At 45.6% G+C, this 27,213-nt stretch overlaps 1 protein-coding gene across 2 annotated transcripts in view; it reads right to left on the bottom strand.

The window, feature by feature from the left end:
* The window catches only part of p2rx1 (purinergic receptor P2X, ligand-gated ion channel, 1), a 59,071-nt gene that overhangs the window by 17,488 nt on the left and 14,370 nt on the right, over positions 1-27,213 (bottom strand). For both annotated transcript variants that reach the window (XM_014136605.3, XM_014136606.3), the window contains exons 2-5: positions 17,167-17,311; positions 8,851-8,922; positions 8,411-8,483; positions 20-110 (exon numbers count right to left, since the gene is read on the bottom strand). In XM_014136605.3, coding sequence (XP_013992080.1) covers positions 20-110; positions 8,411-8,483; positions 8,851-8,922; positions 17,167-17,311 — 381 coding nt within the window. The remainder of the gene's footprint in view (positions 1-19; positions 111-8,410; positions 8,484-8,850; positions 8,923-17,166; positions 17,312-27,213) is intronic.

Raw genomic sequence — 27,213 nt, 5'->3', positions numbered from 1 at the left:
TTTCAGTGATCCTACATACTCTGGGATTTTGCGGTCATCTTCCACAGGGCACCAGGCTACAACCTCACACGTCTTGGTTGTGTTCCCCACACACTTCCCCGTCATAAGTCCTTGGGGTGGGCGGTGGAGGGGGGCAGCGAGACATAGACATGAAGAAAAGACACGTGAGGGATATAGCTTTTCAACATGAAGTATGTCCACTTAAAATCTTATCTAAAATGTATCTCATTGCAGAACACCAAAGGAAACTGTTTTAGTGAGCAAAAAGAGTGCTGAGATATCTCTTTTATATCTCTCTGATCTGAAAAGTATAATTTCCTTCTGCATGAAAAACATTGAAGCTGATGTGGTTCTGAGAGGTTGAAAGGGCTTAGATATAACCCATGGGCATATTGGAACAGTTACAAAATACACAGCCAACCCTTTCAACTCCCTACGTTATATAGGTTCATAATTCTACTTTATAGGCTTATTAGATTGGCTCCTACTACTCCCTATGTGTCTGCTAATCTGTCTGCCTATGTCTCTGACTGTGCTTATGACTTGTGTCGATTGCATTTGTCTGCAAGTTAATGGTTCAAATCCAATCTGTCACGGCCGTCGTAGTGAGGAGACCAAAATGCAGCGGGTATGTGAATGCTCATATTTACTTTATTAGAACACTACACAAAAACAAGAAAACGAAAAACGAACGACAGCTAAACAGTTTTGCAGGCTATACACAGCAGTGCGAAAACAACTTCCCACAAAAGACAGGTGAAAAAAGGGCTACCTTAGAATGACTCCCAATCAGCAACAACGATGTACAGCTGTTCCTGATTGAGAGCCATACCAGGCCAACACAAAGAAATACACAACATAGAAAAACCATAGAAATACAAAACATAGAACAATACCCAAAAACCCCGACAACACAAAACAAACACACCCCTGCCACGCCCTGACCAAACTACAATAACAAATAACCCCTTATACTGGTCAGGACGTGACACAATCAAATGTTATTAGTCACATGCGCCGAATACAACAGGTGACATACTTACTTACAAGCCCCTAACCTACAATGCAGTTTAAAAAATAAGAATAAATAAAAGGAACAAGTAAGTAAAGAGCAGCAGTAAAATAACAATAGTGAGACTATATATGGGGGTACCTGTACAGAGTCAATGTGCGGGGGCACCGACCGGTTAGTCGAGGTAATTGAGGTAATATGTACAGTTGAAGTCGGAAGTTTACATACACTTAGGTTGGAGTCATTAAAACTAATTTCTCAACCACTCCACAAATTTCTTGATAACAAACTATAGTTTTGGCAAGTCGGTTAGGACATCTAATTTGTGCATGACACAAGTAATTTTTCCAACAATTGTTTACAGACAGATTATTTCACTTATAATTCACTGTATCACAATTCCAGTGGGTCAGAAGTTTACATACACTAAGTTGACTGTGCCTTTAAACAGCTCGGAAAATTCCAGAAAATGATGTCATGGCTTTAGAAGCTTCTGATAGGCTAATTGACATCATTTGAGTCAATTGGAGGTGTACCTGTGGATGTATTTCAAGGCCTACCTTCAAACTCAGTGCCTCTTTGCTTGACATCATGGGAAAATCAAAAGAAATCAGCCAATACCTCTGTCTGGTTCATCCAAGTCTGGTTCATACTTGGGAGCAATTTCAAAACGCCTGAAGATACCACGTTCATCTTTACAAACAATAGTATGCAAGTATAAACACCATTTGACCACGCAGCTGTCATACCGATCAGGAAGTTGACGTGTTCTGTCTCCTAGAGATGAACGTACTTTGGTGCGAAAACTGCAAATCCCAGAACAACTGCAAAGGACCTTGTGACCAAATTGGTCTACATGGACAAGTTCTGGCCTGGTTTAGATCTTATCTGTCGGAAAGATGTCAGTTTGTTTCTGTGAATGGTTTGTCCTCTGACAAATCAATTGTAAATTTCGGTGTTCCTCAAGGTTCCGTTTTAGGACCACTATTGTTTTCACTATGTATTTTACCTCTTGGGGATGTCATTCGAAAACATAATGTTACATTTCACTGCTATGCGGACGACACACAGCTGTACATTTCAATGAAACATGGTGAAGCCCCAAAATTGCCCTCGCTAGAAGCCTGTGTTTCAGACATAAAGAAGTGGATGGCTGCAAACTTTCTACTTTTAAACTCGGACAAAACAGAGATGCTTGTTCTAGGTCCCAAGAAACAAAGAGATCTTCTGTTGAATCTGACAATTAATCTGGATGGTTGTACAGTCGTCTCAAATAAAACTGTGAAGGCCCTCGGTTACTCTGGACCCTGATCTTTCTTTTGAAGAACATATCAAGACTGTTTCAAGGACAGCTTTTTTCCATCTACGTAACATTGCAAAAATCAGAAACTTTCTGTCCAAAAATGATGCAGAAAAATGTATCCATGCTTTTGTTACTTCTAGGCTGGACTACTGCAATGCTCTACTTTCCGGCTACCTGGATAAAGCACTAAACAAACTTCAGTTAGTGCTAAATACGGCTGCTAGAATCCTGACTAGAACCCAAAAATGTGATCATATTACTCCAGTGCTAGCCTCCCTACACTGGCTTCCTGTTAAGTCAAGGGCTGATTTCAAGGTTTTACTGTTAACCTACAAAGCATTACATGGGCTTGCTCCTACCTATCTTTCCGATTTGGTCCTGCCGTACATACCTACACGTACGCTACGGTCACAAGACGCAGGCCTCCTAATTGTCCCTAAAATTTCTAAGCAAACGGCTGGAGGTAGGGCTTTCTCCTATAGAGCTCAATTTTTATGGAATGGTCTGCCTACCCTTGTGAGAGACGCAGACTCAGTCTTAACCTTTAAGTCTTTACTGAAGACTTATCTCTTCAGTAGGTCCTATGATTAAGTATAGTCTGGCCCAGGAGTGTGAAGGTGAACGGAAAGGCTGGAGCAACGAACCGCCCTTGCTGTCTCTGCCTTGCCGGTTCCCCTCTCTCCACTGGGATTCTCTACCTCTAACCCTATTACAGGGGCTGAGTCACTGGCTTACTGGTGTTCTTCCATGCCGTCCATGGGAGGGGTGCGTCACTTGAGTGGGTTGAGTCACTGACGTGGTCTTCCTGTCTGGGTTGGCGCCCCCCCCCCCCCTTGGGTTGTGCCATGGCGGAGATCTTTGTGGGCTATACTCGGACTTGTCTTAGGACGGTAAGTTGGTGGTTGGAGACATCCCTCTAGTGGTGTGGGGGCTGTGCTTTGGCAAAGTGGGTGGGGTTATATCCTGCCTGTTTGGCCCTGTCCGGGGGTATCATCGGATGGGGCCACAGTGTCTTCTGATCCCTCCTGTCTCAGCCTCCAGTCTTTATGTTGCATTAGTGCATGTGTCTGGGGGCTACGGTCAGTCTGTTACATCTGGAGTATTTCTCTTGTCTTATCCGGTGTCCTGTGTGAATTTAAATATGCTCTCTCTAATTCTCTCTTTCTCTCTTTCTTTCTTTCTCTCGGAGGACCTGAGCCCTAGGACCATGCCTCAGGACTACCTGGCATGATGACTCCTTGCTGTCCCCAGTCCACCTGGCTGTGCTGCTGCTCCAGTTTCAACTGTTCTGCCTGCAGCTATGGAACCCTGACCTGTTCACCGGACGTGCTTGTTGCACCCTCGACAACTACTATGATTATTATTATTTGACCATGCTGGTCATTCATGAACATTTTAACATCTTGACCATGTTCTGTTATAATATCCACCCGGCACAGCCAGAAGAGGACTGGCCACCCCTCATAGCCTGGTTCCTCTCTAGGTTTCTTCCTAGGTTTTTGGCCTTTCTAGGGAGTTTTTCCTAGGGAGTTTTTCCTAGCCACCGTGCTTCTTTCACATGCATTGCTTGCTGTTTGGGGTTTTAGGCTGGGTTTCTGTACAGCACTTTGAGATATCAGCTGATGTACGAAGGGCTATATAAATACATTTGATTTGATTTGTGAAGATGCTGGAGGAAACAGGTACAAAAGTATCTATATCCACAGTAAAACGAGTCCTATATCGAAATAACCTGAAAGACCGCTCAGCAAGGAAGAAGCCACTGCTCCAAAACCGCCATAAAAAAAGCCAGACTACGGTTTGCAACTGCACATGGGGACAAAGATCGTACTTTTTGGAGAAATGTCCTCTGGTCTGATGAAACAAAAATAGAATTGTTTGGCCATAATGACCATCGTTATGTTTGGAGGAAAAAGGGGGAGGCTTGCAACCTGACGAACACCATCCCAACCGTGAAGCACGGGGGTGGCAACATCATGTTGTGGGGGTGCTTTGCGGCAGGAGGGACTGGTGCACTTCACAGAATAGATGGCATCATGAGGTAGGAGAATGTTGTGGATATATTGAAGCAACATCTCAAGACATCAGTCAGGAAGTTATAGCTTGGTCGCAAATGGGTCTTCCAAATGGACAATGACCCCAAGCATACTTCCAAAGTTGTGGCAAAATGGCTTAAGGACAACAAAGTCAAGGTATTGGAGTGGCCATCACAAAGCCCTGACCTCAATCCTATAGAATACTTGTGGGCAGAACTTAAAAAGTGTGTGTGAGCAAGGAGGCCTAGAAACCTGACTCAGTTACACCAGCTCTGTCAGGAGGAATGGGCAAAATTCACCCGACTGTGGGAAGCTTGTGGAAGGCTACCCGAAACGTTTGACCCACGTTAAACAATTTAAAGGCAATGCTACCAAATACTAATTGAGTGTATGTAAACTTCTGACCCACTGGGAATGTGATGAAAGAAATAAAAGCTGAAATAAATAACTCTACTATTATTCTGACATTTCACATTCTTAAAATAAAGTGGTGAACCTAACTGACCTAAGACAGGGAATTGTTACTAGGATTAAATGTCAGAAATTGAGTTTAAATGAATTTGGCTAAGGTGTATGTAAACTTCCGACTTCAACTGTACATGTAGGAAGAGTTACTAGAGTGACTGTGCATAGATAATAACAGAGAGTAACAGCAGCATAAAAGATGCAAATAGTCTAGGTAGCCATTTGATTAGATGTTCAGAAGTCTTATGGCTTGGGGGTAGAAGCTGTTTAGAAGCCTCTTAGACCTAGACTTGGCACTCCGTTACCGCTTGCCGTGTGGTAGCAGAGAGAACAGTCTATGACTAGGGTGGCTGGATTCTTTGATGATTTTTAGGGCCTTCCTCTGACACTGCCTGGTATAGAGGTCCTGGATGGCAGGAGGCTTGGCCCCGGTGATGTACTGGGCCGTACGCTCTACCCTCTGTAGTGCCTTGTGGTTAGAGGCCGAGCAGTTGCCATACCAGGCAGTGATGCAACCCATCAGGATCCTCTTGATGGTGCAGCTGTAAAACCTTTTGAGGATCTGAGAACCCATGCCAAATCTTTTCAGTCTCCTGAGGGGGAATAGGTCTCTTCACGACTGTATTTGTGTGCTTGGACCATGTTAGTTTGTTGGTGATGTGGACACCAAGGAACTTGATGCTCTCAACCTGCTCCACTACAGCCCCATCGATGAGAACGGAGGTGTGCTCGGTCCTCTTTTTCCTGTAGTCCACAATCATCTCCTTTGTCTTGATCACATTGAGGGAGAGGTCGATGTCCTGGAACCACACGGCCAGATCTCTGGCATCCTCCTTAAAGGCTGTCTCGTCATTGTCGGTGATCAGGCCTACCACTGTTGTGTCATCTGCAAACTTAATGATGGTGTTGGAGTCGTGCCTGGCCGTGCAGTCATGAATGAACAGGGAGTACAGGAGGGGACTGAGCACTCACCCCTGAGGGGCCCCTGTGTTGAGGATCAGCGTGGCGGATGTGTTGTTACCTACCCTTACCACCTGGGGGTGGCCCGTCAGGAAGTCCAGGATCTAGTTGCAGAGGGAGGTGTTTAGTCCCAGGGTCCTTAGCTTATTGATGAGCTTTGAGGGTACTATGGTTTTGAACGCTGAGCTGTAGTCAATGAATAGCATTGACTAGAACTCAGCGTTAGGTGTTCCCTTTGCCCAGGTGGGAAAGGGCAGCGTGGAGTGCAATAGAGATTGCATCATCTGTTAGGGCGGTATGCAAATTGGAGTGGGTCTAGAGATTCTGGGATAATGGTGTTGATGTGAGCCATGACCAGCCTTTCAAAGCACTTCATGGCTACAGATGTGAGTGCTACAGGTCAGTAGTCATTTAGGTAGGTTACCTTAGTGTTCTTGGGCACAGGGACTATGGTGGTCTGCTTAAAACATGTTGGTATTACAGACTCAGACAGGGAGAGGTTGAAAATGTCAGTGAAGACTCTTGCCAGTTGGTCAGCGCATGCATGTTTCAGTGTTATTTGCCTTGAAACGAGCATAGAAGTAGTTTAGCTCGTCTGATAGGCTTGTGTCACTGGGCAGCTCTCGGCTGTGCTTCCCTTTGTAGTCTGTAATGGTTTGCAAGCCCTGTCACATCCGACGAGCGTCAGAGCCGGCGTAGTACGAATCGATCTTAGTCCTGTATTGACGCTTTGCCTGTTTGATGGTTCGTTGGAGGGCATAGCGGGATTTCTTTTAAGCTTCCAGGTTAGTGTCCCGCTCCTTGAAAGCGGCAGTTCTAGCCTTTAGCTCAGTGCAGATTTTGCCTGTAATCCATGGCTTCTGGTTGGGGTATGTACCTACGGTCACTGTGGGGACGACTTACATTTACATTTTAGTCATTTAGCAGACGCTCTTATCCAGAGCGACTTACAGTAGTGAATGCATACATTTCATACAATTTCATACATTTTTTTTTTTTTTCTGTGCTGGCCCCCCGTGGGAATCGAACCCACAACCCTGGCGTTGCAAACACCATGCTCTACCAACTGAGCTATAGGGAAGGCTTCATCGATGCACTTATTGATGAAGCTAATGACTGATATATTGTACTCCACAATGCCATCGGAAGAATTCTGGAACATGTTCCAGTCTGTGCTAGCAAAACAGTCCTTTAGCTTAGCATCTGCTTCACCTCCTCACTTTTTTATTTACCGAGTCACTGTTTTCATTTTTGTTTGTAAGCAGGAATCAGGATGATAGAATTATGGTCAGATTCGCCAAGGGGAGGGCGAGGGAGAGCTTTGTACGAGTCTCTGTGTGTGGAGTGAAGGTGGTCTAGAGTTTTTTTCCCTCTAGTTGCACATTTAACATGATGATAGAAATTTGGTAAAAACGGATTTAAGTTTGCCTGCATTAAAGTCCCTGGCCACTAGGAGCGCTGCCTCTGGATGAGTGTTTTCCTGTTTGCTTATGGCTCATTGAGTGCGGCTCATTGAGTGCGGTCTTAGTGCCAGCATCGGTCTGTGGTGGTATGTAGACAGCTACGAAAAATACAGATGAAAACTCTCTAGGTAGGCGAACAATATCTCAAGACTTCCTTAGATATCGTGCACCGGCTGTTATTTCCAAATATACATAGTCTGCCACCCCTTGTTGTATCAAATGCCGCTGTTCTATTCTGCCGATAGAGCGTATAACCAGCCAGCTGTATGTTGATAATGTCGTCGTTCACCCATGACTCCGTGAAGCATAAGATATTACAGTTTTTAATGTCCCGTTGGTAGTTTAATCTTCCTCGTAGGTCGTCGATTGTATTTAGCTTGTAGAACGGAAGGCAGTGGTTGTATGCATAATATGTGTGTGTGTGGGACTCTGTTTGCATGCTTTAATAGAATGGTGAGCCAAGGCGCACAACCACCCTGCGTCATGTTGCTAAGAACATGGAAAGTTGTTGATCTGAAATCAAGTATACTTTTTCTTCTTGTATGCATGACTTTGGGCAGGGAAACAATGATGATACAACCTGAACACTTATCTCCCTGACAAGGTTTATGCTCTCTGACAAGTGAAATTGTGTGCCATTTTAATTTATGTTTAAACAACACCTGATTTTGATTACAAGTAATTAGAATCCAATACATACAGTAGTAATAATTTAACAAAGTAAGGGATAGACTACGAAGGACTGTGAATTATTTTCACTGAACTCACATCCCTTTGTTGTGTATCCCTTATTGTAGTTATAGATGGCCAGTGTGAGTAGTCATGTAGGGAGGGTAGTGGCAGTAAAGAATGGTTAGTTTGGCAAGGTAGGTAGTGAAGAGGGTTAGTTAGTGCAGTGTTTCTCAACCTTTTTTATACCAGGGACCGACAAGCTATGGCCCGCTTGTGTCAGGGACCAGCAAACTATACCTCTTCCTCCTTTGGAGGACAACCTGCTAGCACTGTAGAACTGACTATATTAGTGTTCAGTTAACCATCTCAGGAACCGGCCAGGACCGGCCAGCAATGTGCCATGAACCAACGCTGGTCCACGGACCAGAAGTTGAGAAACACTAAGTAAGTGAGTGGGACTGTGTCACACTGTCACACTGCCATGCCGTCAGGACTTTACCATGTCCTGTACGTTCTACCATCCCTCTTTCACAGTCTGAGTCAGAGTTGCAGAGATAGCTGGATTCTGCGAGCTGAAACACAGGAAGGAGTTAGAGTCAATGGGTAACTGTGTGTGTGTGTGTGTGTGTGTGTGTGTGTGTGTGTGTGTGTGTGTGTGTGTGTGTGTGTGTGTGTGTGTGTGTGTGAAACATGATAAAATAGGTTAACAAAAGACAATTAGTTTAAACCACATGTTCCTGATTGATAATCTCTGTGCAAATGTATTAGAATTTTTCTTCTCTACATGTGTCATTGACAGCATCTCACAATGAAAGTAGATGAGCTGATATGATGGACTTTCCATTTAGCTTTAGTATTTATGAAAATAGATTAATATCAGAAAGATATACAAAGAGATACAGAAAATCCAATAAATACTTTTGAGATGAGTTGACATACCTCAGGACATTTTCCCATTTTCTGACCTTTGGTTATAATGTAGTTGGTCATCACCACAAAAGATGAGTCTCCCTGAGGTGAGGGTGAGTGAGAGAGAGAGAGAGAGAGAGAGAGAGAGAGAGAGAGAGAGAGAGAGAGAGAGAGAGAGAGAGAGAGAGAGAGAGAGAGAGAGAGAGAGAGAGAGAGAGAGAGAGAGAGAGAAGCCCCATTTACACCTGGTTCTAACTTGCGTCCTTTGTTCTTATCTTGTCCACATTCTGAATGTGCCCACATTTTTAGACAGTTGTAGACAATCAAAATACACATTGTGATCCGATTGTGATCAGATCATCCTGCCCACATCCAGAGGTAGCCAGATACGCATTGTGTCTGGATATCTTACAAGTGTAGACAGATCTGGACAGAAAAACTATTTAAATCTTCATTATTTAGCCCTCTAAAATCATTGACAGGTGGTAACATTGACTGATTACATCAATATGTCTTACAATAAATAAATAAATATTATTTTGAAAAAATACCTGTGAAATCATTTGCATAAAGGAAGGAATCAGAAAATGCAGACACAGTGGAGAGATAATAGAAACATTTCTGGAAATGTGGGCACAATCATAATGTAGACAAGATCAGGACAAAGGACCCATGTTAGCGCCATGTAAAAACAGGGCTAGAGAGACAGACACAGAGAGATTATAATTCGATCTTTAAATGTGACAATCATACAGTTTGAAGCCATTTGTTTTTATTTAGTATTATAGCCACTATTCTTATTATTGTTGCTGTTGTTTTCATAATTATTATTGTATCACTTCGCTTTTTCAACATTGACCTTGTTATATCGAATTATTTGAATTTGACCTGTATATATAACGATACTCCATCCATTCCCTATGGGAACAACAAGGTCTGCTACCGGATATAGTTTTACCTGTAAATGTCATCACGTCAGAAGGTCATGAGGTGAAATCAGTTATTACCTTTCACAGACCTGCAGGTCATCTCTCCATGTTATGTGACAAACCTTTTGTCGCTGTTGTTTTTGTAACAGATCTATAGCCCCCGCCATGCAACAGAATTACTGAATTACATGAAGGTGCAGTCGAATAGCCCTGGTCTAAGGGACTTTTTCTTGTTCTAGTAATTGCATTTCTATGACCCTCGCTCTCCTGTTTCATTCTATTGGCCCTCTCTTGAGTCTCGACCAGGATGTCATTCATGTTAATGTAAACTACCTCATATGTAGAGGCCATATAAAGCCAAGGACATGTGGCCCTGAATTAATAAGGACTGGTACTGGAGCCTTCCTGCCTGGGTAACAGCATTAGATGGCATCAGACCTAGGTTCAAATACTATTTGACGCCGTTTAGCTCTGCTTGATTGACACTTTATCTGTGCTTGATTGAGCTTCCCTGTTGCAATGGAATCAACAGCAAAGTCTAACATCTCCAAAGTACAAACCCCGGCCACCTGACACTCCAGGAAGGCTAAAGTAAACACTCAAATTATTTGAAAGATCTTAAATAGTATTTCAACACAGGTCTGGATGGCATGCTTGTGTAACTCGGTCACACGATGCTAAGTCACTGACTGTGACCACTTCGGGAAGTGGTTATTATCATGCAAAGTCAGATGTTATTGCATCGATTCCTGTCAATGTTATGGCAGTACCACAATGGCATCTAATTGACAATGCAGTTAGAGTCAATATCATTTCTTTGTGGATGAATGTTATTAAGACATGTCTGTGTAGTTACAGTAGTACAAGACAGCTTTTACTACTACTATTAATACTACTACTACTACTACTATAAAACTGCTCAATATACTTCCTATTTCAATATCAAGAAAATAAATGCCTTTGGGTGTAATACAATGTTGAATAACTAAATCAATACTGTATAACCAGCATCAATTACATTGTTTTGGAAATCACCATGAGACAGGTAAATACCTTGAATAAGTTAACATATACCTTATATTATGATAACAGACAAGGTAATCTTCAGGTAAATACCTTGAATAAGTTAACAGATACCATATATCACTACTTGCCTAGAGAGTTTTCAGCTGTACTTTTTGTGGCTGTTTATTTACCACCACAGACAGATGCTGGCACTAAGACCGCACTCAGTCAGCTGTATAACGAAATAAGCAAACAGGAAACCACTCACCCAGAGGCTGCGCTGCTAGTGGCCGGAGACTTTAATACAGGGAACCTTAAATCAGTTCTACCAAATTTCTATCAACATGTTAAATGTGCAACCAGAGAGAAAATAATTCTAGATCACCTGTACTCCACACACAGAGATGCGTACAAAGCTCTCCCTCGCCCTCCATTTGGTAAATCCGACCACAACTCTATCCTCCTGACTCCTGCTTACAAGCAAAAATGAAAGCAGGAAGCACCAGTGACTCGGGCTATAAAAAAGTGGTCAGATGAAGCAGATGCTAAACTACAGGACTGTTTTGCTATCACAGACTGGAACATGTTCTGGGATTCTTCCGATGGCATTGAGGAGTCACCACATCAGTCACTGGCTTTATCAATAAGTGCATCGAGGACGTCGTCCCCACAGTGACTGTACGTACATACCCCAACCAGAAGCCATGGATTACTGGCAACATTCGCACTGAGCTAAAGGGTAGAGCTGCCGCTTTCAAGGTGCGTGACTCAAACCCGGAAGCTTACAAGAAATCCTGCTATGCCCTGCGACGAACCATCAAACAGGCAAAGCATCAATACAGGGCTAAGATTGAATCACACTACACCGGCTCCGGCACTCGTCTTATGTGGCAGGGCTTGCAAACTATTACAGACTACAAAGGGAAGCACAGCCGCGAGCTGCCTAGTGACACAAGCCTACCAGACGAGCTAAATCCCTTCTATGCTCGCTTCGAGGCAAGCAACACTGAGGCATGCATGAGAGCATCAGCTGTTCCAGACGACTGTGTGATCACGCTCTCCATAGCCGACGTAAGTAAGACCTTTAAACAGGTCAACATACACAAGGCTGCTGGGCCAGACGGATTACCAGGACGTGTGCTCCGGGCATGTGCTCACCTACTGGCAAGAGTCTTCACTGACATTTTCAACATGTCCCTGATTGAGTCTGTAATACCAACATGTTTTAAGCAGACCACCATAGTCCCTGTGCCCAAGAACACCAAGGCAACCTGCCTAAATGACTACAGACCCGTAGCACTCACGTCTGTAGCCATGAAGTGCTTTGAAAGGTTGGTAATGGCTCACATCATCACCATTATCCCAGTAACCCTAGACCCACTCCAATTTGCATACTGCCCAAACAGATTCACAGATGATGCAATCTCTATTGCACTCCACACTGCCCTTTCCCACCTGGACAAAAGGAACACTTATGTGAGAATGCTATTCATTGACTACAGCTCAGCGTTCAACACCATAGTACCCTCAAAGCTCATCACTAAGCTAAGGATCCTGGGACTAAACACCTCCCTCTGCAACTGGATCCTGGACATCCTGACGGGCCGCCCCCAGGGGGTGAGGGTAGGTAGCAACACATCTGCCACGCTGATCCTCAACACTGGAGCTCCCCAGGGGTGCGTGCTCAGTCCCCTCCTGTACTCCCTGTTCACCCACGACTGCATGGCCAGGCATGACTCCAACACCATCATTAAGTTTGCAGACGACACAACAGTGGTGAGCCTGATCACCGACAACGACGAGACAGCCTATAGGGAGGAGGTCAGAGACCTGGCCGGGTGGTGCCAGAATAACAACCTATCCCTCAACGTAACCAAGACTAAGGAGATGATTGTGTACTACAGGAAAAGGAGGACCGAGCACGCCCCCATTCTCATCGATGGGGCTGTAGTGGAGAAGGTTGAGAGTTTCAAGTTCCGTGGTGTCCACATCAACAACAAACTAGAATGGTCCAAAGACACCAAGACAGTCGTGAAGAGGGCACGACAAAGCCTATTCCCCCTCAGGAAACTAAAAAGATTTGGCATGGGTCCTGAGATCCTCAAAAGGTTCTACAGCTGCAACATCGAGAGCATCATGACTGGTTGCATCACTGCCTGACGGCAATTGCTCGGCCTCTGACCGCAGGTCACTACAGAGGGTAGTGCGTACAGCCTAGTACATCACTGGGGCTAAGCTGCCTGCCATCCAGAACCTCTACACCAGGTGGTGTCAGAGGAAAGCCCTAAAAATTGTCAAAGATCCCAGCCGCCCTAGTCATAGACTGTTCTCTCTACTACCGCATGGCAAGCGGTACCGGAGTGCCAAGTAAGGACAAAAAGGCTTCTCAACAGTTTTTACCCCCAAGCCATAAGACTCCTGAATAGGTAATCAAATGGCTACCCGGACTATTTGCATTGTGTGCCCCCCCAACCCCTCTTTTACGCTGCTGCTACTCTCTGTTTATCATACATGCATAGTCACTTTAACTATACATTCATGTAGATACTATCTCAATTGGGCCGACCAACCAGTGCCCCCGCACATTGGCTAACCAGGCTATCTGCATTGTGTCCCGCCACCCACCACCCGCCAACCCCTCTTTTACGCTACTGCTAGTCTCTGTTCATCATATATGCATAGTCACTTTAACCATATCTACATGTACATACTACCTCAATCAGCCTGACTAACCGGTGTCTGTATGTAGCCTCGCTACTCTTATAGCCTCGCTACTGTATATAGCCTGTCTTTTTATTGTTGTTTTATTTCTTTACTTACCTATTGTTCACCTAATACCTTTTTTGCACTATTGGTTAGAGCCTATAACTAAGCATTTCACTGTATTCGGCGCTGTTGTATTCGGCGCTGTTGTATTCGGCGCACGTGACAAATAAACTTTGATTTGATATATTATGATAACAGACAAGTTCATCTTCAGGTAAATACCTTGAATAAGTTAACAGATACCATATATTATGAGAATTTGTTCTTAACTGACTTGCCTAGTTAAATAAATAACAGACAAGGTAATCTTCAGGTAAATACCTTGAATAGGTTAACAGATACCATATATTATGATAACAGACAAGGTCATTGTAACGGCCGTCGAAGGGAGTAGACCAAGGCGCAGCGGGTTGAGTGCTCATCTTAAACTTTTATTGAACACTTAATGAAAAAACAAGAAAACAAATGACAGCTTGACAGTTTGCAGGCTATACACAGCAGTGCAAAAACAACTTCCCACAAAAGACAGGTGAAAAAAGGGCTACCTAAGTATGACTCCCAATCAGCAACAACGATGTACAGCTGTTCCTGATTGAGAGCCATACCAGGCCAACAAAGAAACACACAACATAGAAAAACAACACAAAACAAACACACCCCTGCCACGCCCTGACCAAACTACAATAACCCCTTTACTAGTCAGGACGTGACAGTACCCCCCCCCCCCCCCCCCAAAGTTGCAGAACCCAGATGCACCTGAAACAAAACTAGCAAAACAATAACCCACGAAAAAAAAAATCCCAAAACTACAGGGGAGGGAAGGGAGGGTGGCCACCGTCACCGACGGTTCTTCTGCAACACCCCCCCTTCCCGATACTCCCCCCTACGGAGGTGGCTCAGGAGCAGGACGCAGACCCCGCTCCACCACTGGCTCACTCCACTTCAGTGTTGTCTCTAGAGTGAGGTCCCTCTCCGTCGACCCCGGACTGGGGACCCTCGCAACGGGCGACTCTGGCTGCGCCGGACTGGCGGGCGACTCTGGCTGCGCCGGACTGGCGGGCGACTCTGGCTGCGCCGGACTGGCGGGCGACTCTGGCTGCGCCGGACTGGCGGGCGACTCTGGCTGCGCCGGACTGGCGGGCGACTCTCGCTCAGGGCTGAGGAGCGCCTCGGCAGGCTCCGGACTGTGGGCCGTCTCGGCAGGCTCCGGACTGTGGGCCGTCTCGGCAGGCTCCGGACTGTGGGCCGTCTCGGCAGGCTCCGGACTGTGGGCAGTCTCGGCAGGCTCCGGACTGTGGGCCGTCTCGGCAGGCTCCGGACTGTGGGCCGTCTCGGCAGGCTCCGGACTGTGGGCCGTCTCTGCTGGTTCCGGACTGTGGGCCGTCTCTCTCGGCTCCGGACTGTGGGCCGTCTCTCTACGGGGCACTGGCGCCGGAAGCTCTGGTCGCGGCACTGTCGCCGGACACTCTGGAAGGGGCACTGTCGCCGGACACTCTGGTCGGGGCACTGTCGCCGGACACTCTGGAAGGGGCACTGTCGCCGGACACTCTGGACGGGGCACTGTCGCCGGACACTCTGGACGGGGCACTGTCGCCGGACACTCTGGACGGGGCACTGTCGCCGGACACTCTGGACGGGGCACTGTCGCCGGACACTCTGGACGGGGCACTGTCGCCGGACACTCTGGACGAGGCACTGTCGCCGGACACTCTGGACGAGGCACTGTCGCCGGACACTCTGGACGAGGCACTGTCGCCGGACACTCTGGACGAGGCACAGTCGCCGGAAGCTCTGGACGAGGCACTGTCGCCGGAAGCTCTGGACGAGGCACTGTTGCCGGAAGCTCTGGACGGGGACTGCGCACTGAAGGCCTGATGCGTGGGGCTGGCCTAGGAAGCGCCAGACTAGGAACACGCCCCACTGGGCTAGTGCGAGGAGCAGGAGCAGGACGAGCTGGACTGGGCTGATGCACTGGAGGCCTGGTGCGTGGGGCTGGTACTGGAGGTACCAGACTGGAGACACACACCCCAAGGCTAGTATGAGGACCGGGAACAGGACATCCTGGACTGGGCTGACGCACTGGAGGCCTGGTGCGTGGTGCTGGCTTTGGAGACGCCAGACTGGAGACACGCACCTCAGGGCTAGTGTGGAGAGCGGGAACAGGATACACTGGGCCGTGGAGGCGCAGGACTGGCACCACCCTTACTGGCTGGGTGCCCGCTTCCCCCCAGCAAATGCGGGACGCTGGCACCGAGCATACCGGCCTGTGGATGCTTGGCCTCGACGCCGTGCGCATCACCCCATAGCATGGGGCCTGACCAGTACCATGCTGCCTCTGGTAAGCATGGGGAGTTGGCTTAGGGCTCAACCCTGGCCCAGTCAAACTACCCGTGTGCCCCCACCCAGGCTTCCATGCCAACCGTGTTCCAGCAAAACACTCCCGGTCCTCTCCAGCCTTCCTCCATGGTCCCTCTCCGGCTAGGATCTCCTCCCAGGTCCACGACTCCCGATAGCTCTTCTCCAGCTCCTTACCCCGCTGCTTGGTCTGTTGGTGGTGGGAAGTTCTGTAACGGCCGTCGAAGGGAGTAGACCAAGGCGCAGCGGGTTGAGTGCTGATCTTAAACTTTTATTGAACACTTAATGAAAAAACAAGAAAATGAATGACAGCTTGACAGTTTGCAGGCTATACACAGCAGTGCAAAAACAACTTCCCACAAAAGACAGGTGAAAAAAGGGCTACCTAAGTATGACTCCCAATCAGCAACAACGATGTACAGCTGTTCCTGATTGAGAGCCATACCAGGCCAACAAAGAAATACACAACATAGAAAAACCATAGAAATACAAAACACAGAACAATACCCAAAAACCCCGACAACACAAAACAAACACACCTCTGCCACGCCCTGACCAAACTACAATAACAAATAAGCCCTTTACTGGTCAGGACGTGACAGTCATCTTCAGGTAAATACCTTGAATAGGCAAATAGATAAGACATATAAGAGCACAGGTTGTATAATCTTGTGTGTTTGACCTTCTTGCTGTTTTTGGTAATTGATCTCCTTACTCCTAACCATCAGTCAAACTGGTTGGTTCTGAATTAAATAGACCCATCATGGCCACACCCTTCAGAGTAAACAGTAGTGTCTTCTTTGTATCTCTTTATTGCTTAGTCACGGTCAACATGAGCTGACTACACTTAGGCAAACAATGTCACCGTATTTACAGAGACTCTCCTGCTTGTCTCTTTATTTGCCTAATGTGTGTGCAGGATCAGGATGCGTGCAAAGGAACCACTGATGAAAGTTAGGTACAGTTTCACCTGTGTGTTGACAATGATACCACAGTTCATCTTCTTCACCTTCTTCATTTCCTCCTCCTTTTCCTCCTTCTTCTTCTTCAATCTGTCAAAAACCATCTGTCTGACTTCCCTGCATGAACCTCGCTATAGTACTTTATTATGCATTACTATTGCACTAGTATTACAGCACACTGGTAGATGTACTGTGAGGCTCAGTTCCTAGAGGGTGTAATGATATGTGACCTTTCAGGTCATTCATTCAGTTTCTCATTCATTACAGTACTAGTGTTGTTCGTCCACACTCAGCCACCTGTTCAAGAAAGATATTAGCCAATGACCCACCTGTTCAGGGAAGACGTAGTCGACCGTGTCCCAGACCCACTCCTCTCCATCCACCTTGGTGTAGGCCACCCCTTTCATCTTAGTAAAGACAGAACTCACGGCCGTGTCTGTCGACTGGTAGCCTTTCTCATAGATAAACACCCAACTGGATGGAGCAGAGGACACAGAGGATACCATAAATCCATCAATAGATCAATCAAATGTATTTATAATGCCCAAACAGTTGTCTCAAAGTGCTTTACAGTAACCTGGCCTAGACCCTAAAAAGCAAGCAGAAGCACAGTGGTGAGGGAAAAGTCTCTGGCAGTCAGAAACCTTGAGAGGAACCAGACTCATACAGTACTAGGGATTTCAGCATTTGAGATATGAAACCACAGGCAAGGGCAAAGATCCAAGAGTATTGCCAGCATTTCTAGACAACCGTTTTCAAATGATACCAACAGCTACAGTATAAGTCAAGGTTACAGTACAGTACTGTATGTGTCATACATGTATGATGTGTTGTATGACTAATGTAGTTAATGTAAGTTCAATCAGTAAGGCTGATCTGAATGCATCTTCTCACGGAAACTTTGTTTCAGTAGTATAACGTATTCACATTGAAGCTTTTATCATGGGAACTTTATATTTGTCATTTTTAATAATGGTCTCATCATTATCAGATTGAGCAGATGTGATGTGGTAGGTGGCAGTGACGTGCTGAGCTTCAAACCTGTCTCATTATTGATTGTTTGAAATTGTAATTTAGCCATCAATTAAAAGAAGGAAGCAAACTTAAAGAGATACCAGACTTAGAGAATTTTATTGCTAAATCCTATGATATGCTAAGTCAACAGACAAAGCAGGAAAGAGCAGTACTGTCCTCCAGCGAGACAGAGGAGTTGTGGCCAGACCAAACTTTCTATCACAATGGACGGTTAGACTGAAGAAGGTTACCCAACAACATTCGCCAAAGACGACAGAGCTGCTTTGGAAAACATGAACGAGCAATTGAAAAAGCTGGATTTGCTCCCTGGAGCAATAGCAGAAATAGAGGCCCTCAAAGTATCGGTGGAGTCTAATAACAGCTTAATACAGCAAATAATGGCAGAAAATGAAACACAACATGCCACAGAACTACAGGATGATAACAAATAAATGAAGGCTGCAATTCTAGATATCAAATGCAGAAGCATGAGGCACAATATTGTTATAATAGCGCTGGAGGAAGAGCAAAACAAAGACTACCTGAAAGAACATCTCAGGATGACGGAGGAACACGCGTAGAATGTGGATTACCAAAGGGCCCACCGTTTTGGCAGGGAACAGACCCGACAGACCGAGACCTATTGTTGCAAGGCTAACCCATTACAAAATTAAAGTGACAGTGCTGGGAAGAGGAAGGGACCTGAAGGATATAGCAGTGGGAAGTAGTTTGGGGGTGGGGGTGCTGCGCTAGTTTGGGGGTGGGCGGTAAGGGTGCAGGGGATTATTTTTTTTGCCCGCGCTGTAGACGGCTGTATCGGTCCACTAATACAGGACTATTAAAGGTCCAGTGCACTACTTTTGTGAGAAAACATTTATTTTTCAAAAAATATTTGTTATAAAAATTTAAAAAACATTCAGATTTTTCAGGGGAGCTGCAGCACCCTCAGCACCTCTACTTCCCGCGGCTATGCGGAAACAATTTATCTATCAATTGACAATATTCTTGAGAGATCGTGGACAGTAGACACGTTCTTTACCCTATTTTTAAACACCACAGGGCCAGAAAGTGTACCTGGTCTTGGACAAGCTCTACATTAACAACCAACTCTTCAGGGCCTCCAAGATAACAACCTGGTTGTGAGTAACCCTACAACACTACATCCCTATTTTGTTTATCTCTCTCTCATGACGAGCAACCCCATGATGGTAACAGGGAAAATTTGAGTGTCATGCAGTAGCCTAAAGCTATCGATGTTACATTGAGCTGAGTGAATGGAATATGAATGCCAGTCATCCAATATGCTGTAATAGAAATAAGGCCATACTCAGAAGAAAAACAATGTGTCCTCCCTCATAACCGCCAACTGCCACTGACATTTATAGATTAAGTTATGTGGAAAAAGGAACTTTTGTCATGGGCAAAGAAATTCAAAAGGGGTGATGATATTAATTAATAATAATTTTGAGCCAAATGTGCAAACTCTCCAAACAGATCCGCAAGGAAGGTGGATCCTATGCTGTTGAACGATAAACATATTTGGATAATTAATCTATATGGTCCAAATAATGATGGTCCACACTTAAAAAAAAAAATTATAACAATCTATTGAGCTCACAAGCAACAAACGATCCTATTATTATGGTGGGAGATTATAACACGGTTTTAAGTACTTCAATGGACCATAAAGGAAATGACACTACAAACTATCACCCTTATGCACTTAAGGAGATAACAAATATTATGGGCGCATTAGACCTGGTGGATACATGGAGGCTAACAAACCTGGACCTTGTGAGATATACTGTACATGGAGGAGGCTTACTCAATATTATTATATTATATTATTATTATTAATCAAGCTAGTTTCATTCTCACTGGCACCAAAAGTAAAAAATAAGTGTTGATAGGAGACAGAATGCGATCGAACCATCATCTAATTGGCCTCCACATAACTGTTACAGAATTTCCACGTGGTTGGGATATTGGAAATGTAATCAAAGCCTACTGGAGGACAATTTGCTCGGCGGTCGGCGGTCGACGTCACCGGTCTTCTAGCCATCGCCGATCCATTTTTCATGTTCCATTTGTTTTGTCTGGTTGTCACACTCACCTGGTTTCAATTCCCTAATTACATGTTGTATATGTTCCCTCTGTTTCCCCCATGTCCTTGTCGGGAGTTGTTTATTGTAAGTACGTGTGCTTTATGTGACTGGTGCGATACGGGTTTTGTTGCCCATGTGTTTTGTTATTTTTGTATGCCGGTAGTTATGTACATTAAACGGCTCCGGCTAGTTACCAAGTTCTGCTCTCCTGCGTTTGACTTCCATGCCACCAGTTACGCACTCCTGACACAAATGTACCTTTTAGAGGCCAATTAATTCAATATTCATCTTTAAAACAAAAACAGCTTCGGTTAAAAGAGATTAGACGAACAAAGGAAATAGAGGAGCTAACAGGACAGTTAGCAATAAAAACTACTTTTGAGCACAGAATAAGTTAGAGGAAAAACAAAAAGAACTGGAGGGATTTATTTAAGAACGATCAAGTGTAATGTATTACAAAAATAAAGCGAATTGGATGGAAAATAGTGAAAAATGCACTATATTTTTCTTGAATCTCCATCATAGAATTGCAACCAAAAATAATTTACAGAAACTCGTTACAAATGAGTCATCCATGATTCACCAAATTATAAGAGTAAGCTAAATATTTGAAGCATATGTTTTCTTTCCAGTCTCCTCCATCTCCACTGAAGGATGTTAATTGTAAGGATTTTTTCCATAATAATAATTATAATGTCAAATTATCAATTGTACAGAAAGACCTATGTGAAGGCCAACTTACAGAGGAGGAACTTCTTGAGGCAATTAAACCCTTTGTCTGGAAAAACCCCAGGGCTTGATGGCATACCAGTAGAGGTATATCAAACCTTATTTATGTACCTTATTAGCATGTTTTAACTACTCCTATAAAAATGGTAGACTATCAGGTACGCAGTAAGAAGGTCTGATTTCACTATTACTGAAACAGGACCCAGGTGGTAAGTATAAAGGTCCAGTCCATTTAAAAAACTGGAGGCCTCTTACACTTCAATGTGTGATGCAAAAATACTTGTGAAATGCATAACGCATAGAATTACTTAGTTTGCACATATTCATAGTGTGCAAAAAATACCATAAACCTTATCTTGCAGTGTGATTTAAACTTTTCTTCAACAATGTGCATCATACAGAGGTGATTTAGTAAACTAAAGACAGTTTAGTAAACTGAGAAATATATTAAGTCTCCTCTTTATAACTCACATTGTTGAAGAAAAGTTTCAAATCACACTGCCAGATTATGATGTTTATGGTAATTTTTGCACAATTATTTTAGTACTATCTTCACACAGACTGATGTATAGGACTCTCTCACAGCAGTGAGAATTAGGCAGAAACACAGTAATCCCAACGCAAGCTAGCTATCACCAGGTGATGTTGAATTGAGGTAGGATTAAAAAGACAATCAGCAGTTGCTACATCCATAATTAATGATATGTGCCCTTTGATTATTGAAGAATATAACTTGTAAATTCCTCATGGGCTTAGTTCAACTGTCGTACCCCATCAGAACCCAAAATATAAGGTTGTTTTACTCCAATGTTTGTAAACAATGTAAATGTAAACAAACCCTATATAGCCTTAAAACATGGTTAAAACTATCATTTTGATATCACGGATGGTCAGTCCTTGCATCCATAGCTCTGTCTATGAATTTGAGAGCGGTTACATTTCTCCAGCCCCATCCCTCAGCGTTTTACCGAATCAGAGGCGGGGAGTATGCTTTGTTAGTGTTTCTACTGCTGATTGCCGCTTTAAAGAGTCTTTGGGTGATAAAAAGTATTATTCCCAAGGTTATCAGTGCAGGGTGATGCAAACCAGATTCCAAAGGTTGAGTACTGGATGACAACCTATTCCCTAAATAGTGCACTACTTTTGACCAGAGCCATCAAAAGTAGTGCACTGTGTAGTGAATAAGGTGCCATTTGGGACACTCCCATAGATTTCCAGACTCCAAGGGAGTGAATGCATAGAATGTTAAGCAGCGGGATGGAATGAATGGAATGTATGACAATGAAATTATTACATAATGTTACACAGTACAAAAAAAAAATGCATAAAATGAAATGTGTGAAATGTGTGCATTCACTACTGTAGGTCGCTCTGGATAAGAGCGTCTGCTAAATGACTAAAAATGTAAAAAAAAATGTAAAAATTGTGTTACATGCACATTTATCTGCACACACAGGTTAATACACCTTACCTATATACCAGGTTATTAACCTATTTGGGTTCGTATTGAGCTTGAAGGTGTCACGTCCTGGCCAGTATAAGGTTAATTGTTTTGTAGTTTGGTCAGGACGTGGCAGAGGGTATTTGTTTTATGTGGTTCGGGGTGGTGTGTTTGTGTAAAGGGTGTTTGATTTAGTATTTCCGGGTTTTTGGTTGATGGTCTATGTGTTTGTATTCTATGGTTAGTCTGGTGTGTGTGTTTCTATGTTTGGTTAATTGGGGTTGGGACTCTCAGTTGAAGGCAGGTGTTGTCTATCTGCCTTTGATTGAGAGTCCCATATATTAGGGTGTGTTTGTGTGTGTAATTTGTGGGTGATTGTTCTGTGTTGAGCTTTGCTTTGCCAGACTGTCAGTTTATCGTTCGTTTTCTTGTTTGTTGATTTGTATTCGTGTTGATTTAATTAAATGTTCAAAATGAACAACTGCACACCTGCTGCGTATTGGTCTACCTTTTCTGATGACGATTTCGCATTATCGTCAGAAGACGAAGATACTTGTGACAGAATCACCCACCACTCAAGGACCAAGCAGCAGAAGAAGGAGCAGAGGGAATTCGAGTTGGACTGGCGGGAGAAGTGGACCTGGGAGGAAGTTCTGGACGGGGCCGGACCTTGGCACCAGGCTGAGGATTATCGCCGCCCGCAGTGGGAAATTGAGGCAGCCAAGGCAGAGAGGCGGAGGTACGAGGCCAAGTACGCGCTGAGGGAGAAGCACGAGAGGCACCCCCAATAATTTTTTTTGGGGGGGCACACGGGTAGTTTGGCTAGGCGTAAGAAGAGCCGGAAGCCAGCTACCCGTGGTTATATGGAGGAGCGTATGGGGTGGAGAGCGCTATGTTTCGCTGAGGAGCGCACTATTTCACCCATACGCACGCACAGTCCGGTGCGCGTTATTCCAGCCCCTCGCAGGTGCCGTGCTAGAGCGGGCATCCAGCCTGGTAGGAGGATGCCTGCGCAGCGCATCTGGTCGCCGGTACGCCTCCGAGGACCAGGCTACCCAACTCCCGCTCTACGCACGGCTACCATCAGGCCCCTGCACAGCCCAGTCTGCCCTGTACGAGCACCCCGCTCGTACAGGGCTACTAGTTCCATCCAGCCAAGACGGGTTGTGCAGGAGGTAAGATCGAGACCGACTGTGCGCCTCCATAGCCCTGGGTTTCCAGCTCCTGTCTCTCGTGCGGACCCGGAAGTGCGTCAACCCAGTCCGACTCGTCCTGTTCCCGCTCCCCGCACTAGCCTGGAGGTGCGTGTTCATAATCTGGTAAGCCCAGTACCAGCACCACGCACCAGGCTACAAGTGCGTCAACCCAGCCACGCCAGTCAACAGTCACCAGAGCTGCCCGCCAGTCAACAGTCGTCATCAGAGCTGCCCGCCAGTCAACAGTCGTCATCAGAGCTGCCCGCCAGGCAACAGTCGTCATCAGAGCTGCCCGCCAGGCAACAGTCGTCATCAGAGCTGCCCGCCAGGCAACAGTCGTCATCAGAGCTGCCCGCCAGTCAACAGTCGTCATCAGAGCTGCCCGCCAGTCAACAGTCGTCATCAGAGCTGCCCGCCAGTCAACAGTCGTCATCAGAGCTGCCCGCCAGTCAACAGTCGTCAGAGCTGCCCGCCAGTCAACAGTCGTCAGAGCTGCCCGCCAGTCAACAGTCGTCAGAGCTGCCCGCCAGTCAACAGTCGTCAGAGCTGCCCGCCAGTCAACAGTCGCCAGAGAGGTCAGACTGCGCTGAACTGCCGGAGTGGCCAGACTGCGCTGAACTGCCGGAGTGGCCAGACTGCGCTGAACTGCCGGAGTGGCCAGACTGCGCTGAACTGCCGGAGTGGCCAGACTGCCCTGAACTGCCGGAGTGGCCAGACTGCCCTGAACTGCCGGAGTGGCCAGACTGCCCTGACTGTCCCGAGTTGCCAGACTGCCCAGACTGTCCCGAGTTGCCAGACTGTCCCGAGTTGCCAGACTGCCCAGACTGTCCCGAGTTGCCAGACTGCCCAGACTGTCCCGAGTTGCTAGACTGCCCAGACTGTCCCGAGTTGCCAGACTGCCCAGACTGTCCCGAGTTGCCAGACTGTCCCGAGTTGCCAGACTGCCCAGACTGTCCCGAGTTGCCAGACTGCCCAGACTGTCCCGAGTTGCCAGACTGCCCAGACTGCCCCGAGTTGCCAGACTGCCCCGAGTTGCCAGACTGTCCCGAGCTGCCAGACTGCCCAGACTGTCCCGAGCTGCCAGACTGCCCCGACAGCCTGGAACGGCCTGAGCCGGAGCCACCTCCAGAAATAGGTGGGTTGGGGAGGGGGGGTGTAGCACAGTGCCGTCGTTGACGGCAGCCACCCTCCCTTCCCTCCCTTTAGAAAAGGGGAATTTTTTTTGGTGTTGCTTGGGGTTATTTTTTGTTAAGGTGCTTCTGGGGTAGCACCTTTAAGGGTATTGTCACGTCCTGGCCAGTATAAGGTTAATTGTTTTGTAGTTTGGTCAGGACGTGGCAGAGGGTATTTGTTTTATGTGGTTCGGGGTGGTGTGTTTGTGTAAAGGGTGTTTGATTTAGTATTTCCGGGTTTTTGGTTGATGGTCTATGTGTTTGTATTCTATGGTTAGTCTGGTGTGTGTGTTTCTATGTTTGGTTAATTGGGGTTGGGACTCTCAGTTGAAGGCAGGTGTTGTCTATCTGCCTTTGATTGAGAGTCCCATATATTAGGGTGTGTTTGTGTGTGTAATTTGTGGGTGATTGTTCTGTGTTGAGCTTTGCTTTGCCAGACTGTCAGTTTATCGTTCGTTTTCTTGTTTGTTGTTTTTGTATTCGTGTTGATTTAATTAAATGTTCAAAATGAACAACTGCACACCTGCTGCGTATTGGTCTACCTTTTCTGATGACGATTTCGCATTATCGTCAGAAGACGAAGATACTTGTGACAGAAGGCTGAGTCTGACATGCCTGTTACTGTATCTCTGTGTAGCTGATAAGTAAGGGACTTCCTTGGACAGCCTTTTTAATAGTAGCACTATCTGTCCGTCTGTCAGTCTCAACCTACCTTCTACAGAATGATGGACACCAGCTTGTGAGCAAGAGAATTAACAGGTAAGTAGATGATGTCATAGGGCTATTCGTACGTACGCTGGTATAATATAAAAGGACATATAAAACAAGTACAAATGTTATATAAATGACATATAAAGTAATAACCCCCTGGCATCAAGCCCCAGAGACAGGATGTTACACACATCTACAACTCCCTGCCTTATAGCTAAAGTCACAAGAGTCGCATGCGCACACACACACACAGCATTGTTTGGCTGTAATTAAACTTTAAATAATTAAAGAAACTGTTACGTTTCAACTGGATGTTTCCGTCAAGCTATGACTACAAATCCTATCGCTGTTGTTGTTTCTGAATTATAATTAAAGTCCACATAGAGAGAACAGTAAGAACAGCCACATTAGAAGAAACCAAAGCGTGAAATGAGGAAAAGCATTTTCCACCAGAACAATCTAAGAAAGATCTGTATCTGTTCTGTATCCCAAGGCCTGGCAGAGAGAGAGAGGAGAGAGAGACAGGGACAGAAGAGAGAGAGAGAGAGCGACAAAGTCAGACAGACCATGCGACAGATCTTTTTGATGTGTGATTGGCTTTGTGGCTCTTGCTGAGTACACTGTTTTTCAGACAGATTTCTTTTGAGTCGCCCTACTTCTATTAAGGCCCATAGCTGTCTGATCCTGTGTGGCTCAGTTGGTAGATCATGGCACTTGCAACGCCAGGGTTGTGGGTTTGATTCACACTGGAGACCAGTACAAAAATGTATGCGTTCACTACTGTAAGTCGCTCTGGATAGAAACCAATTTATGCTTGATCCGAAAATGTTGCCGGTGGCACCGTATGGATGGTGCAATGCAATTGCAGAGCCTCCGAAGGCATGCAGAGGTCAAATTGAGCTCCATGCCGTGTGCCACCCAAATCTTGTAACATTGCTGAGAGCTCTGTATACCTCCGCGTTGACGGTAGGTGGGGGTGCGAGGTCCTATATAAACACAAACCCACTTCCTTGACAACTTCCTTCACAACAGCTCTGCTCTGCTCTCCTCGGCGAAGCGCAAGAAGAATAAATGCACTGACTTCTGCAGAGGCGGTATCGCAGTAAATGCTGTACGGCCACTACAGAGATCGGATTGACCATGCAGAGCCTTTGAGAGCATCTGCTAAATGACTAAAATGTAAATGTAAAATATGATCAGGTGCTGAAAGGGCCAGTAATTTTTTATGTCTGAGCTGTCAAAGCCAGTAGGGCTCTGATTAAGAGAGTCCTGGACAGGTTCCTAATCACCCCCCAACCCCAGACAGCACACATAACACATACAGTTTAGACAAGCACAGGGTCAAACTGCAGTGCAGCGTCCCTGGATGGAGAGCATGCTGTGGGGTTAAGGGCCTTGCTCAAGGGCCCAACGGTAGGGATATGTGTTTAGGATGGGGCGGCAGGTAGCCTAGTGGTTAGTGCGTCGTACTAATAACCGAAAGGTTGCAAGATCGAATCCCCGAGCTGACAGGGTAAAAATCTGCCGTTCTGCCCCTGAACAAGGCACTGTTCCTAGGCCATCATTGAAAATAAGAACTTGTTCTTAACTGACTTGCCTTGTTTAAAAATAAAAGGATGTACAGAAATAACAAACTTATGAGGTATTATAATTCTGGTATGACTGAATCTGCCAAGCTGAGCACATTTAAGTTTCTCTGATGTGTTTTCAACAGAGAATGAACTTTTGAAATGTCACATGCCTTTCTGGCATTATCTCAAGGAGAACATCTCTGAGAAATAGCAGTGTAGCTGTGAGTTTACCCATGTTTGATTGTTATCTGTGTGAGCATATGCCTCTGCCTGTTCATGTCCTGTAGCTCCTAGAGTCCAGATGCCTGAAGATGTATACAGACACACGCGCAGGCACGCACACATACACGCATATACACACACACATACACACAAAAGTGTAAACAAATCATTTGTTTTGTTGAGACATAACACAGTCTGTCTTTTGGTGCATCTCC

The sequence above is a fragment of the Salmo salar genome, chromosome 13 (genome assembly GCF_965601325.2).
Source record: "Salmo salar chromosome 13, fSalSal1, whole genome shotgun sequence".
Classification (NCBI taxonomy): Eukaryota; Metazoa; Chordata; class Actinopteri; order Salmoniformes; family Salmonidae; genus Salmo; species Salmo salar.
Note: the sequence above shows the minus strand (reverse complement) of the source record. Positions and strands in the feature narration are given on the sequence as shown.